A 16685-nucleotide genomic window follows, 5' to 3' on the forward strand; every position below is an offset into this window, starting at 1 on the left:
GTCCCAAAACTGAACCCAGTACTTGAGGTACTGAATTAACTCAGAAACATCCCTCCTGCACCAAATACTCCATCCTGCACTATGCTCTGTGAATTGGTTTCTAAAACTTGATACCTTTCCTTATGGATACTGATAGAAGAGTGGTTCCTGTAATGATTCCTTTGCAGAATCACTACCACTATGTTACTTCAAGGTCAAAAACAGAGCAACATGGACCTCTCAGTCCACAGAATCATTGCTCAGATGAAGGGAAACTAACAAAATCCACTTCTTCAGTTCCACCCTGGACTACCACTATGTTACTTCAAGGTCAAAAATAGGCTAAGATGGACCTCTCAGTCCTCAGTCCACAGAAACATTACTCAAATGAATAGAAACTAACAAAATCCTCTTCTTCAGTTCCACCCTGGACTACCACTATGTTACTTCAAGGTCAAAAATAGAGCAACATGGACCTCTCAGTCCACAGAAACATTACTCAAATGAATAGAAACTAACAAAATCCACTTCTTCAGTTCCACCCTGGACTACCACTATGTTACTTCAAGGTCAAAAATAGAGCAACATGGACCTCTCAGTCCACAGAAACATTACTCAAATGAATAGAAACTAACAAAATCCTCTTCTTCAGTTCCACCCTGGACTACCACTATGTTACTTCAAGGTCAAAAATAGGCTAAGATGGACCTCTCAGTCCTCAGTCCACAGAAACATTACTCAAATGAATAGAAACTAACAAAATCCACTTTTCAGTTCCACCCTGGACTACTACTATGTTGCTTCAAGGTCAAAAATAGGCTAAGATGGACCTCTCAGTCCACAGAAACATTTCTCAGATGAATAGAGACTTACAAAATCCACTTCTTCAGTTCCACCCTGGGTCACTGCCGTCAGACTGTGGTATCTTCCCTCAGCAGACAGTCAATGAAAAGCCTCCTACAAACCAAAATGCAATGAAGTCCAGGTGCTTTGATTTCCCCAGGAAGGACAACCCTTGTGACCAGCTGGTGCTGCTTTAGCTCTCCCTTTGTTTCACAAAGCAAACACGTTTTCTCACTGTGGGCTAATCATGCATAAATTAGGGTTTGGAGATGCTGAAGCCCTTTCTTACCTAACAGCCAGTCGATGTGAAATTGATGTTCAGTGCAGCAGGGCATCTGCAAGCTTCTAAGAGACAAAGGCTCTCGACTGACAGGTAGCCTGGTGTTGTGCAAACCAGAGATGCCAGACATGCTTCTAAAACTGCTAATAAAACCCTGACTGCTCTGCTGCCTTTCCTTGGAGGAAACTTCTTCCTCTGTTAATGCAACCAAAACAGCAGTTGTCTTCAATAAATGGTGGGGGGGGGGGGGGGGGGAACCTGATAAAAGGGTGTCAGTTTTCTTCAGAGGTCATGTGAAAAAAAAGGAACTCTTCTATCTGCTGCTTCTGCCCAGTGGCACACAGCTGGAAAGATTCCAGCCAAGTGCATAAAGCTGTACTGCTTTTTCACTGGGATTGGGCTGATGTTTTTCACAGCTATGGCTGAGCAGTGCTCACACAGCACCAAGGTCTTTTCTGTCTCTCATACTGCCCCAGCAGTGTGCAGGCTGGGGGTGGAAAGCAAGCTGGGACACAGCTGGCACAGCTGATCCCAAATGACCAAAGGGATGTTCCTAGGCCATATGATACCACTCTCAGCAACGAGGGAAAGGAGTAGTTTTGGAAACAACAGTGCTTGTCTTCTAGGTAACAACTTTGTGTGCTGGAGCCCTGCTTTTGGGAAACAGAATCTCAGAATGGTTCAGGTTGGAAAGGACCTTAAAGGTCATCCACTTCCAACCCCCTGCTACAGGCAGGGACACCTCCTACTACTCCAGGTGGATAAAGGCTCCATCCAGTCAGGCTTTCAACACTTTGAGGCTTGGAGCCTCCACAGCATCTCTAGACAATCTGTTCCAGTGCCTCACCACCCTCACAGGGAAGAATTTCTTTCTCATGTCTCATCCAAATCCAGCTTCTTCCAGTCTAAAGCTCCTTGTCCAGTCACTCTACTGTCAGAAGTCCCCCTCCAGCCCCCTTCAAGCAGCTGACACAATCTTGCTGAGCAATTCCTTGCTGATGGGCAGCAGTAATAGAATTCCTGCTTTTGCTTTGTTTTGCCTATTAAGCTGCTGTTATCTCAGCCCTTGGGTTTTCACACTTGTACCCCTCTGCTTCTGTCTGCCATTCCATGGAAGGGGAGGGACTGCACCAGGCTGAGCTGCTCCCCAGGGTTAACATGCAGCAGTCCCTTCTGGCACCCAGTCTGGGGCAGGGGGGGTCTGAGACAGCAGCAGGTTTGATCAGTGCCAGACCAAACGTGCAGCAGTTCAGCTACCACTTGGCAGGCTCCCATGCTTGCTGCGGGGCTTGCTGGCCTCACTGCAGATAAGAGTCTAGCGCTTGTTAGCAGCTGCGCTTTGCTCCTGCTGCTTCCTCTTCTTCCTTATCTGCCTGGGAACGTACTGATAACAGCAACGGGCTGGCAGATGGCCAGGGCATTGCTGCTGCTCTGCTGCTGTCCTGGGCAGGCTGGTACCACAGTCCAGGCTATGTGGCTGCAGAGAGCTGCATGCCAGAGTGGGCACGTCCAGAAGGCTGTGTGGCTGTGGGGCAGTCCCTGCAGGAGCATGTGCTCCTCTGAGGGGACTGGGGTAAGGTCATACTGGAGCAGGTACACCCCTAAAGGATGCTGACCTGTGAACGAGCCCACACTGGAGCACAGCCACCCTGAGGGGCTGCTGGATAAGGCCCCACTGGAGAAGGGGCAAGGGGAGAGTTTGCTGCAGTCGATGATGGCCCAGTCCAAAGGGCCAGGCAGAGAAGACTGTCACAGGTACACTCTTAAGCTGTAACTCAGCAGCTGAGCTGCATGTTACAGGCACTACTACAGCAGGTACCGTCGGAACCAGCAGAGGACAAGCCTCATAAGCAGCTGTGAAAGTGCAGCAGTGGCCCAAGCTGAGCTGACTTTGGTGCCCAATAACACATGCAACACTCCAGCTCTGAGAAGCCACCATAACAAGGAGTAAACATGGACCAAAAGGACTCAGTGGCCATTCTGAGGTCTTGGCAAAGGGGTGGCCCAGAGCCTAAGGCAATGATATGCCAAGAGCATGGCAAGGGTGGGGTGTTAATGAGGGTAGTGTGAGACCTGAGCAAGACACACAAGCAGTGGATTAAGGTGTGGAGGTAACACTGTTTTCTTCCTGGGATGGAGCTAATTCTCTTCATAGCAGCTTGTACAGTGCTGAATTCTGGATGAGTGACCCAAACAGTGTTGGTAACACCCATGTGTTTTAGCTGCTGCCAAGCAGCTCTTGCCCAGCACCAAGGCCTCTTCTTGCTTCTCTCGTTGCCCCACCAGTGAGCAGGCTGGGAATGGGCAAGTTGGGACAGGACATAGCTGAGACAGCTGATCCCAACAATTCAAGAGAAGCCTGGATGAGGCACTTAGTGCTATGGTCCAGTTGACTGGCTTGGGCTGGGTGCTAGGTTGGACTGGATGAGCTTGGAGGTCTCTTCCAACCTGGCTGATTCTATGAACTGGCCAAAGGGATATCCCACACCTGTGGCATCCTGGTCAGCAACAAAAGCTGGGGCAAGAAGAAGAAGAGAGACACCCTGTGCTAAGGCATTGCCAAGCAACTGTTAGATGTAAAGCCTGCCCGTGGGGAGCACTGGATGAGTCCCTTCCTCTGCGTTGCTTGCACACACAGCTTTTGTCTTTATCTCAATCCAGCAGCCTTCTTGCTCACGTCTTTCCACTTCTTTCCTTCATCCCACTGTTGGGGGAGTGAGCAATCAGCCTTGTGGGGCTTAAGCTGCCCCCCAGGCTTAACTCACAACAGGACTCTACAGCAATTTAAACATCAGGTAACAGTTTGGCAATTGGTGAAAAGTGTAAACTTCACATCAGGAAAAGAAAGAAAACCAACAAAGCAGCCAGAAGCAGCAGAAACAGAGATAATGACTTCGACAACCAGTTGCAAAGGTGTTTACAGTCCTCCTGGGCAAGACACAGCGCTGAGGTGATGGTCCTAGTGGCTACAGAACAGCACACAGGGAGGGCTCACCCATCTGCAAAAGGCCAGATGTCAGTGCTTTCAGTGCAGCACCATCCCACACACCCGGCCAGGAACCAAAAGCCCAACCCCACAGCTTGTTTTGCAGAAGCAGGCATTGGTGGCACACAGCTGCACGGTCACTCCCCAGCTCCTGCAAGGGCTTTCACCCTGACATTTCTATTGCAAAGTCAGCCCTCGGTTCCCACTGCCCTGCTGAGGGTTAACAGGGAGGCGAAGGAGCTGAACACAGCTCCCTCTAGGTCTGCCTGCACACTACTGGCTTTGAACAATTGCACTACTATTTGCAGTCATGGAATGGTTTAGGTTGGAAGAGAACTCCCAGCTCAGCCAGTCCAACCTAGCACCCAGCCCTAGCCAATCAACCAGACCATGGCACTAAGTGCCTCAGCCAGGCTTTGCTTCAACACCTCCAGGGACAGCAACTCCACCACCTCCCTGGGCAGCCCATTCCAATGCCAATCACTCTCTCTGCCAACAACTTCCTCCTAACATCCAGCCTAGACCTCCCCTGGCACAACTTGAGTCTGTGTCCCCTTGTTCTGTTGCTGCTTGCCTGGCAGAAGAGACTAACCCCACCTGGCTAAAACCTCCCTTCAGGTAGTTGTAGACAGCAATGAGCTCTGCCCTGAGCCTCCTCTTCTGCAGGCTGCACACCCCCAGCTCCCTCAGCCTCCCCTGAGAGGGCTGTGCTCCAGGCCCCTCACCTTGGTGCCCTTCTCTGGACACGTTTAAGCATTTCAACACATTTCTGAATGGAGGGGCTCAGAACTGGGCACAGCACTCAAGGTGTGGCCTAACCAGCATTGAGTACAGGGAGAAAGGACTTCCCTGGGCCTACTGGCCACACTTCCTGATCCATGCCAGGATGCCATTGGCCTTCTTGGCCACCTGGGCATACTGCTGGCTCATGTTCAGTCGGCTATCAACTCATGGCACTGGACTGTGCCCATCTGTCCAGCCTGTCCAGGTCCCTCTGCAGAGCCCTCCTACCCTCTCCCATCTGCCCAGCCTGTCCAGGTCCCTCTGCAGAGCCCTCCTACCCTCTCCCATCTGTCCAGCCTGTCCAGGTCCCTCTGCAGAGCCCTCCTACCCTCTAACAGATCAACACATGCTCCCAACTTGGTGTCATCTGCATACTTATTGACGGTGAAGTGGAAGGCAGGTACCAAACCTGCACACAGGTGTTGATGAAACCCCCAAAGATGATTCTGCAGCTTTAAATGACTCAGTGCTGGCATCCAGAATGCCTGTGTCAATCTGGAATGTGGGAATTGGGGGCTTTTAAAAATCTGACCTGCTCCAATAAACTTGCAGTTCCATACAGATCAGACTAGAACTTCAGGTCTTTCCTTGAAACCGACTGAGGGCTGCACTTCCCTGCAGTCCTCCTCAAATGCATATCCTAGCAGTGAGAAATGCACATCTCAGTAGTAGCATCCAAGCACTTCTTCAGTACTTCTCCACATACTGATCCCAGTAACTCTTAACCTTACCACAGAACGTGTCTGAGATCATAAACAGTTTAGAAGAGTGTAAATGAAATACGGGCATTGTAGCCAGGTGGGGGGTGGCCTCTTCTGCCAGGTAACCAGCAATAGAACAAGGGGACACAGTCTCAAGTTGTGCCAGGGTAGGTATAGGCTGGATATTAAGAAGAAGTTCTTCACAGAGAGAGTGATTTCCCATTGGAATGGGCTGCCCAGGGAGGTGGTGGAGGCACCGTCCCTGGGGGTCTTCAAGAAAAGACTGGATGAGGCACTTAGTGCCATGGTCTGGTTGATTGGTTAGGGCTGGGTGCTAGGTTGGACTGGATGATCTTGGAGGTCTCTTCCAACCTGGTTGATTCTATGATTCTATGATTCCACATACTGATCCCAGTACCTCTTAACCTTACCACAGAATGTGGCTGAGATCATAAACAGTTTAGAAGAGTGTAAATGAAATAAGCACATTTTAAAGACGTGGCCCCCCTGCAGCTTAAAGAAGTTAACACTCCCCTCCCCCCTCCCAACCCCCCCCAAAAAAACCCCACCCCACCCCATTCAAATAAGCAAATAACATTTGGGTTGGTTTACATTTACAAATGAAACATCAGATGAGTATTTATTGATTATTTGTTTGTTTCTTTCTTTCTTTCTTTTAAAAATCCAAAAATACATGGTAACAGAACAGAATGAATGAGCTCTCCAATGGGAAAAAAAAAAAGACAGCAGGATGGTGACCATCCAGACCAGGATACAAATACATGCTAACAATTTCAGGTCATTTTGGGTCATTCAGGAAACACGGAACAAGCTGGCTGTTTGCAAATGCACTCTTTTGCTAATAGGCCTGAGAAAGTTAACCTGCAAAGAAATCAGCTTTTAAACTCTTGAACACAAAGAGCTTGCTAGGCTGAAATGGTGAGGAGACCTGTGACATGCACCTGCCAGGCCACCGAGCTGTTTTGCTGCTCCACCTGGGCTCAGCTGCCCGGCAAGCTGCAGTGTGATGTTGACGCCAGGCTGGCTGAAGAGAGGTGTTCAAAAGCCTGCCAAGGGATGGAAACCCACCAGAGACACGCACAGAACCTGGGTCTAATGGGCAAGCTGCTTTGGCAGACACTCTGGGTTTAGTTAGGGGCAAGCAAAAACTTATAGTCTGGGTTTAGTTAGGGGCAAGTGAAAATTTATAGTCTGGGTTTAGTTAGGGCCAAGTAAAACCTTATAGTCTGGGTTTAGTTAGGGGCAAGTGAAAACTTATAGTCTGGGTTTAGTTAGGGGCAAGTGAAAACTTATAGTCTGGGTTTAGTTAGGGCCAAGTAAAACCTTATAGTCTGGGTTTAGTTAGGGGCAAGCAAAAACTTATAGTCTGGGTTTAGTTAGGACCAAGAGAAAACTTATAGTCTGGGTTTAGTTAGGGGCAAGTGAAAACTTATAGTCTGGGTTTAGTTAGGACCAAGAGAAAACTTATAGTCTGGGTTTAGTTAGGGGCAAGTGAAAACTTATAGTCTGGGTTTAGTTAGGGGCAAGTGAAAATTTACAGTCTGGGTTTAGTTAGGGGCAAGTGAAAACTTATAGTCTGGGTTTAGTTAGGGGCAAGTGAAAATTTACAGTCTGGGTTTAGTTAGGGGCAAGTGAAAACTTATAGTCTGGGTTTAGTTAGGACCAAGAGAAAACTTATAGTCTGGGTTTAGTTAGGGGCAAGTGAAAACTTACAGTCTGGGTTTAGTTAGGACCAAGTGAAAATTTACAGTCTGGGTTTAGTTAGGACCAAGTGAAAATTTACAGTCTGGGTTTAGTTAGGGCCAAGTGAAAACTTACAGTCTGGGTTTAGTTAGGGGCAAGTGAAAACTTTCAGTCTGGGTTTAGTTAGGGGCAAGTGAAAATTTATAGTCTGGGTTTAGTTAGGGGCAAGTGAAAACTTTCAGTCTGGGTTTAGTTAGGGGCAAGTGAAAATTTATAGTCTGGGTTTAGTTAGGGCCAAGTAAAACCTTATAGTCTGGGTTTAGTTAGGGGCAAGTGAAAACTTATAGTCTGGGTTTAGTTAGGGGCAAGTGAAAACTTATAGTCTGGGTTTAGTTAGGGGCAAGAGAAAACTTATAGTCTGGGTTTAGTTAGGGGCAAGTGAAAACTTATAGTCTGGGTTTAGTTAGGGGCAAGAGAAAACTTATAGTCTGGGTTTAGTTAGGACCAAGAGAAAACTTATAGTCTGGGTTTAGTTAGGGGCAAGTGAAAACTTATAGTCTGGGTTTAGTTAGGACCAAGAGAAAACTTATAGTCTGGGTTTAGTTAGGACCAAGAGAAAACTTATAGTCTGGGTTTAGTTAGGGGCAAGTGAAAATTTATAGTCTGGGTTTAGTTAGGGGCAAGTGAAAACTTATAGTCTGGGTTTAGTTAGGGGCAAGTGAAAATTTATAGTCTGGGTTTAGTTAGGACCAAGAGAAAACTTATAGTCTGGGTTTAGTTAGGGGCAAGTGAAAATTTATAGTCTGGGTTTAGTTAGGGCCAAGTAAAACCTTATAGTCTGGGTTTAGTTAGGGGCAAGTGAAAACTTACAGTCTGGGTTTAGTTAGGACCAAGTGAAAACTTATAGTCTGGGTTTAGTTAGGGGCAAGTGAAAACTTATAGTCTGGGTTTAGTTAGGGGCAAGTGAAAACTTTCAGTCTGGGTTTAGTTAGGGCCAAGTGAAAATTTATAGTCTGGGTTTAGTTAGGACCAAGAGAAAAGTTACAGTCTGGGTTTAGTTAGGACCAAGTGAAAACTTATAGTCTGTGTTTAGTTAGGGCCAAGTGAAAACTTATAGTCTGGGTTTAGTTAGGGGCAAGTGAAAATTTATAGTCTGGGTTTAGTTAGGGCCAAGTGAAAACTTATAGTCTGGGTTTAGTTAGGACTAATTGAAAACTTATAGTCTGGGTTTAGTTAGGACCAATTGAAAACTTATAGTCTGTCTAGTGAATTAGAGAGATGATAATTTTTGGCTCAAGGTAAGACCTCTCCAAACTAATTTCTGTATGAGCATCTAGAATCAAAGCATGAAGAAATAAACTAGCCCAGGACAAACACAACTGTTCATTTTACAGCAACCACACACTGCAGGCAAGTAGGGATCCCAACAGTTACATGAAGTGTGCATTGGTTCAATGAAAATCCAAGTGTTACTAGTAGACAGAAGCAACCTGACAAGATGTGAAAGCAAGCAGGGAACACTTCACAGATTGAATTTCCTTGTGTCAGAATTCATCTGCTCCTCCCGCAGGCAGGTAACAAATGGAACTCAGGAAAACCGAGTTCCTAGTAGCAGCTTAACCTTACTATGGCGAGGCTCAGGCTTTTACCTTTTCTTGCACTAAGAGACATTCAAACTAATGAATCAAAGTTGACATTTTAAAAGTGAAGAGCAAAAGAAAAGATGAATGTACATTTCAGACAGAAACAGCATCAGGTCAAATCCACAACAGGTGATATCTGACGCACGTGACTGGCCTGCTCATGCCGACACAACATCCCACACTACTTGCTCAAATTCCAGCAGCCTTCTTAAAAATCACTTCCAACAACTGCATACTTTTAAAATTACAAGGGCTTGGGTGAGAAAAAATCGTTATCAGGCATGCAAAAACACCACCAGAAACCTCTCATTTCCAGAATCTGGTTACATGATCAAACGACGTAAGCTAGAACAGACAGAATTGGCTTTCCAAATTAAATACACTCACAACTCTGAAAAGGAAAGAAAAAGAAGAAAAGAAAACCAAACAATCCAAAAACCTGTGACAGAAGAAGAGTTTCTACATAGCTGGGCCTGTCCCCTGATGGTGCAACACAGTCCAATGAGCTCCTGCCCATACAGGTGTGTTAATTTACATGTGATGGTGATGGGGAAGAAGCTTCCTTTTCCCACCTTCCAGTCTGTAAAAGGACTGGATGTAGTACAGAGGCTGCCTCTGCCCCATGAAATGCAGGGTGTTGGCCATTGCTGGGTACAGGCTGACAGTGCTGAAGGACCTATGCACTGACCCAGCATACATTCTCTATATTGACTGGGATGTCAAAAACATTCTGCATCGCTCTGACACCAAGTCTGCTCCTAGGCTGCACCTTCTGAGCCCAAAATGCTGTTCTACAAGTTACAGCTAAGGAGTGCAGGGTCGGGCTTCAACGACCTGGTCCAGAGGATAAGCATAAAGTTAAGGTGGTGCATCAGTACCTTCTGGATCAGAGTCAAAGAGAGAAAGCAATGCCAGAGCAGCACGTAAAGCTTGTAATGCCAAGAGGTAAAGACTCTCCAAGAAATGCAGTAAAAAGCATAATTTAAGAGAGAAAATTAGTTAAGGACAACACACAAAGGAGACAAAGATGGGCTGCAGCAGGGTGAACGAAAGGAAGGAACCAAAAAAAAAAGGAGGGACATGTATATTGGTGCAGGGTTGTATCTCCTGGACCCAGAAACTGCCTTAGACACCAGCTAATTTTACAAGATAAGTTACATGCATGCCCACGTTCAAGAGGGCAAGAGTGACACCTTGATGGCAATGCTATGATTCTGGCTGAAGGGCTTCATTTTCCCCCTCCCATACCTGAAAGCCTTGAATCCTTGCCAAATACTCCAGCTGTTTTGAAGGCTGCACTGCAGAACAAGGGGCAGCAGGAGACATTCCTTTTAGACCTATGGCTTCAGCAGTTGGGGACGTTCCGTTCATGAGAAGTTCCCTGGCAATGGTGGCTGTGCTGTTTGTTGTAGGAGATATGCTGAAGAAGGAGCTGGAAGTCTGGCTCATCTCTTTGGATGACAAATAGCTTACGGTGGTACCAGGGGCTGATTTGTTGCGGCTTGCTTCCATCTCTTGATAAACATCAGGAGAGAGATGGAGTATTCCCTTTGGTGCTAAAAAAGAAGAACAAAGATCAGGCTCATGAGTCTGGGACAGGTTGGAGAGGCAGACACTTCCCATTCATCTAGTTTTGCTGTGGAAAACAAGACGCTTAGAAGCAGCATCTTCTTCTCACATGAACTGTAAATGACTTTAAACCCAAGCAGCTATGAAGTGAACCTCTTCTTCCCCTTCTCTCACTGCTTCTAAGGTACTACCCTGGACCTTAAAACTGTGGTTAGCATAAAATACACAAACAAGCATGGTTTGGAGATCCACACACCAAGAGGAAGAGCTGCTACTTCCAAATACTAGTTTTGGTGGTATTTCTTTGCAAGGAAACGTGCAGAATTAAGCCTGAAGTTTGCTGGCTTGCATAGACAATGAAGCACTGAAGCATAAGTGTCCTGGGCTGCATCCCCAGCAATGTGGCCAGCAGGTCAAAGGAGGGGATTCACCCCCCCTGCTTCACTCTCAGGAGACCCCACCTGGAGTCCTGTGCCACAACACAACAAAGACACAGAACTGTAGGAACAGGGTCAGAGTAAGCCACGATCTGAGTGCTGGAGCACCTCTGCTATGAAGACAGGCTGAGAGAGCTGATGTTGTTCAGCCTCAAGACAGACAGTTTTGGGGAGGCTTTTGAGCAGCCTTCCAGTACCTGAAGGGGTCTACAGGAGAGCTGGGGAGGGACTTCTGACAAAGGATAATGGTTTCGAATTGGAAGAAGCTCCATTTAGATGTGACTTTGGGAAGAAATTCTTCCCTGTGAGGGTGGTGAGGGCACTGGAACAGGTTGCCCAGAGATGTCTGTGGCAGCTCTAAGCCTGGAAGTGCTGAAAGCCAGACTGGATGGAGCCTTGAGCAACCTGGTCTAGCAGGAGGTATCCCTGCCTAGGGCAGGGGGGCTGGGACTAGATGATGTTTAAAGTCCCTTCCAACTCAAATCATTCTGTAATTCTATGACTCGTTGGGAGCAGAAGTGCCCAATTTGCTGATACAAGAGGAAAATTCCTTTTTTATCATTAATAAATTGAAAAATGAGCTTGAAATATGTAATTTCTCATTAATTCCATGCTTTAATCTTCTGAAAACAACACGGTTGAACCCTGGCCTTAGGGCATTTCATTCTAGGGATAATAAACCTGTTTGTTACCTGATTTAGTAATCCCCAGAGAAATCAAAGGCTTCAATGTTTAATTCATTTGCAGTAGCTATTACATTCACCTCAGAATGCAGAACACATTGCAAAGAAGAGAAGAAAATTGACTTCCATTTACCCAGAAAGGATTCCTCTGATCCCAGTATTCTTCAGTAGTATTTTCAAATAAAATGTCTACCACATGGAGAAGACTCAAAAAATATTAGCAGTAATTAATAGCCTCATTTTCAACCACATGGTGAAAACTGAACTTCCTCCCTGCTGACTCAGCAGACTGCTCAACCTTTTAATTGATTTGCTCCCACATTTGGCTTTTAAATACTTTCAGAAGTCTGGAACAGCAGCTTGTTCTATTCACAAAGATGTATCTGCTCTTCACTTGACTGCTCCCCCTCACCTACCTTCATAGAGATGGGGAGCCTGGTTGGTCTTCTAATTTTAAAGTGGTTATACCCAGTCTTACAGCTGTGATTTTGTACCCTAAAACCCCCAAGGTCTATCACTGCTTGTATTTTTAGTGGTCTTATACATGAGATTACATGAATGATAATGACAACAGGTAGTACAGAAATTGATACCTGATGTTAGGCTTCAAGGCCAAGCCCTGCACCTAGGCCACATCAACCCCATGGCAAGCTACAGTCTGGGGGATGTGTGGTTGGGAAGCTGTGACTGTTGGTCTCTTCTCGCAGGCAACCAGCAGTAGGACAAGGGGACACAATCTCAAGTTGTGGCAGGGGAGGTCTAGGCTGGATGTTAGGAGGAAGTTGTTGGCAGAGAGAGTGATTGGCATTGGAATGGGCTGCCCAGGGAGGTGGTAGTCACTGTCCCTGGAGGTGTTGAAGCAAAGCCTGGCTGAGGCACTTAGTGCCAGGGTCTAGCTGACTGGCCAGGGCTGGGTGCTAGGTTGGCCTGGATGATCTTGGAGGTCTCTTCCAACCTGCCTGATTCTATGATTCTATGACTTGGAGAGGGCCAGGAAAGCCTGCAGGGTCAGGGGGTTGATCACTTCAGACAAATGATCATTTCCATGTGCTTGCCCTGCTCAGTAATTCAAAAGGAAGTGGGGATGGCTGTTGTTTGAAGAAGTGCCTGAAAATGTGCCCAGGTGGCCAGGAGAGCCAATGGCATCCTGGCCTGCATCAGGAACAGTGTGGCCAGTAGGACAAGGGAGGTTATTCTGCCCCTGGACTCAGCACTGGTCAGGCTACACCTTGAGTGCTGTGTCCAGTTCTGGGCCCCTCACTACAGGAAGGACATTGAGGGGTTGGAGTGTGTCCAGAGAAGGGCAGCAAGGCAGAAGAAGGGCCTGGAGCACCTGGGCTGTGAGGAGGGGCTGAGGGAGCTGAGGTTGTTCAATCTAGAGAAGAGGGAAGACCTCCTTGCTCTCTACAGCTACCTGAAGGGAGGCTGGAGCAAGGAGAGAGTAGCCTCATGGAATTATAGAATCAACCAGGTTGGAAGAGATCTCCAGGATCATGCAGTCCAACCTAGCACCCAGCCTTAGTCAACCAACTAGACCATGGCACTAAGTGCCTCAGCCAGGCTTTGCTTCAACACCTCCAGGGACGGTGACTCCACCACCTCCCTGGGCAGCCCATTCCAATGCCAATCACTCTCTCTGCCAACAGCTTCCTCCTAACATCCAGCCTAGACCTATCCTGCCACAACTTGAGACTGCATCCCATTGTTCTGTTCTCTTCCCCCAGTCCTATCACTTGACACCAAGGAGAAATGGTTTCAAGGCACCAAGGGAGGTTCAGAATGGATGTTAGGAAATCTTTCTTCACTGAAAGGGTTCTTGAATATGGGAATGGTTGCCCAGGGCAGTGCTGCAGTCACCATCCCTGGACTTATTGAAGCAGCATGTGGAGCTGGTGCTTAGGGACATGGTTTAGTGATGACCCTTCAGTGCTGGGTCAAGGGTTGGACTGGAAGATCTTGGAGGTCTTTTCTAACCAGATACACTCTGTGATGATACTGTGAGAAACCAAACAGCACCAAGAATGCAGCGGCAGGTGTCCACCACCTCCTGAGACCTGCCCACTGCCAATCTGATTTCCTATGGATCTGAGCCACAGCCAGGAAAATGGAAGAAACAAGGTAAAGCAAGACACTGATTAAGAAGCACCACATTAATCTCCCCAAACTGATTTCAGAAAAAAAAACATGGTCCAATGTAAACTTAAAAGAAGTTTAAAGACATTTAAAATCAAGCCCAGCGCTGCAGATGTCTGCTCCATTGATGTAACAGCACTTAAAATAAACATCTGACATGCTTTCTCAGCCATTTCACTGTTTTTACATGATCCACCCAAATATCTAACTGCTGTCTGGAACAATGGCTTGGAATACTTCCAGATTACTAAGCTCTCTAAATGTTAAAACAACTAATCTGCAGCATATGATGAATAAAAAGATATTGAGCAGAGTTACAGCAAATGCTCCTAAAGTACTGACTTCACCATAATGGTGATGTTAAATTAATAGTAGTCCTTTTACATTTATGCAGCACCTTCCTGCTGAAGATTTCAGAGTGCTTTCTAAGCAGGAATGAATTTAAATCACAACTTGGCTCGGAGGGGGCAGGTATTGTATTATCATCATTGATTATCTCTGAAAACAAAGTAATATTCTGGACACTACATTAATAGAGTTGCAAGCTATTCATATTTTTATATTCAGGGCCTGTGTTTCATGAAGCATCTTACAAATTTCCAAGTAAAACTTGGGTCTCTCTAAAAAAATTAAGCAAGAATATCACAGAATCTTTTTGGTTGGAAGAGACCTTTCAGGTCATCAAGTGCAGCCATTAGTCTGACCAGTATCTACTATAATTCACTATCAGATTTTAATGTCTTAATGGGGATTTTTAAAATCTCATTGCCCACTCTCCTCTGATTATTTGGACACTGCTGAAGGGTAGAAAAGAGCAGATCACAGAACTTTAGAGGCTGGAAGGGACCTCCAGAGATCATCGAGTCCAACCATGCTGCCAAAAGCAAGATCCCCTAAGGTAGTCTGCACAAGAATTCAGCCAGGTGGGCTCTGAAAGCCTCTAGAGACTTCACAACCTCTCTGGGCAGCCTGTTCCAGGGCTCTGTCACCCTCACTGCAAAGAAATCTCTCCTCATGTTCAAGATTGTAGCTGTTGCTCCTTGTCTTATTGCTGCTGACTAGTGGAAAGAGATTGACCCCAGCCACTTGACACCCACCTCTCAGTCTCTCTTGGCAGGGGAGATGCTCAAGTCCCCCAGTCATCCTCGTGGCTCTCTGCTGGACTCCTTGCAGCAGGTCCCTGTCTCTCTTGAACTGGGGACACAGTATTCCAGGTGTGGTCTCACCAGGGCAGAGTAGAGGGGGAGAAGACCCTCCCTAGCCCTGCTGGCCACACTTTTCCTGATGCACTCCAGGATGCCATTGGCTCTCTTGGCCACAGAGGCACATTGCTGGCCCATGCAGAACTTACAGTCCACCAGCACTCCAAGGTCTTTCTCCACAGAGCTGCTTTCAGCAAGGCAGTCCCCAACCTGTACTGGTGCCTGTTGTTATTCCTCCCCAGATGGAGAGTCCTGCACTTCTCCTTACTGAACTTCCTAAGGTTTGCCGTCACCCAGCTCTCCAGCCTGTCCAGATCTTGTTGGAGGGTAGCACAACCTGGCAGGCTGTTGGCCACCCCCCTGGTTTTGTATCATCAGTGAACTTGCTGATATATATAGGTAACAGTTTAGGTACAGCAGTAAAACTGTTAGCACAAGACAAGAATCATGACAGCAACAAAGGAAAATGTGTGAGAATAAAACCTCTCTTCAGAAATTAGCCTCATCAGTCTTCAAACAAGCACTTCCACAAAAACCATGGGAGTAAAGGAATAATACTCTCTACAGCTCCATCACACAGAATTACAGCATCTTGGAAGGTCATCCAGTCTAACCCCCCTGCCAGAGCAGCACCATTAGAACAAGTCACACAGGAATGCATCCAGGCAGGATTTTAATGTCTCCAAAGAAGGAGACTCCATCATGTCTCTGGGCAGCCTGTTCCATGGCTCCAGCACCCTCACAGTGAGAAAGTTTCTCCTTGTGTTCACATGGAACCTCCTCTGCTCCAGCACACTCACAGGGAGAAAGTTTTCCCTTGTGTTCACATGGAACCTCCTCTGCTCCAGCACCCTCACAGGGAGAAAGTTTTCCTTGTGTTCACATGGAACCTCCTCTGCTCCAGCACCCTCACAGGGAGAAAGTTTTCCCTTGTGTTCACATGGAACCTCCTCTGCTCCAGCACCCTCACAGGGAGAAAGTTTTCCTTGTGTTCACATGGAACCTCCTCTGCTCCAGCACCCTCACAGGGAGAAAGTTTTCCTTGTGTTCACATGGAACCTCCTCTGCTCCAGCACACTCACAGGGAGAAAGTTTTCCCTTGTGTTCACATGGAACCTCCTCTGCTCCAGCACCCTCACAGGGAGAAAGTTTTCCCTTGTGTTCACATGGAACCTCCTCTGCTCCAGCACCCTCACAGGGAGAAAGTTTTCCCTTGTGTTCACATGGAACCTCCTCTGCTCCAGCACCCTCACAGGGAGAAAGTTTTCCCTTGTGTTCACATGGAACCTCCTCTGCTCCAGCACCCTCACAGGGAGGAAGTTTTCCCTTGTGTTCACATGGAACCTCCTCTGCTCCAGCACCCTCACAAGGAGGAAGTTTTCCTTGTGTTCACATGGAACCTCCTCTGCTCCAGCACCCTCACAAGGAGGAAGTTTTCCTTGTGTTCACATGGAACCTCCTCTGCTCCAGCACACTCACAGGGAGAATGTTTTCCCTTGTGTTCACATGGAACCTCCTCTGCTCCAGCACCCTCACAGGGAGAAAGTTTTCCCTTGTGTTCACATGGAACCTCCTCTGCTCCAGCACCCTCACAGGGAGGAAGTTTTCCCTTGTGTTCACATGGAACCTCCTCTGCTCCAGCACCCTCACAGGGAGGAAGTTTTCCTTGTGTTCACATGGAACCTCCTCTGCTCCAGCACACTCACAGGGAGAATGTTTTCCCTTGTGTTCACATGGAACCT

At 47.1% G+C, this 16685-nt stretch overlaps 1 protein-coding gene across 8 annotated transcripts in view; it reads right to left on the reverse strand.

Annotated features, from left to right (window-relative positions):
* The window catches only part of STAU2 (staufen double-stranded RNA binding protein 2), a 193462-nt gene that overhangs the window by 88808 nt on the left and 87969 nt on the right, over positions 1-16685 (reverse strand). For all 8 annotated transcript variants that reach the window (XM_064154640.1, XM_064154644.1, XM_064154639.1 and 5 more), the window contains exon 12: positions 10168-10475. In XM_064154640.1, coding sequence (XP_064010710.1) covers positions 10168-10475 — 308 coding nt within the window. The remainder of the gene's footprint in view (positions 1-10167; positions 10476-16685) is intronic.

This window comes from Pogoniulus pusillus, chromosome 14 (assembly GCF_015220805.1).
Source record: "Pogoniulus pusillus isolate bPogPus1 chromosome 14, bPogPus1.pri, whole genome shotgun sequence".
Classification (NCBI taxonomy): Eukaryota; Metazoa; Chordata; class Aves; order Piciformes; family Lybiidae; genus Pogoniulus; species Pogoniulus pusillus.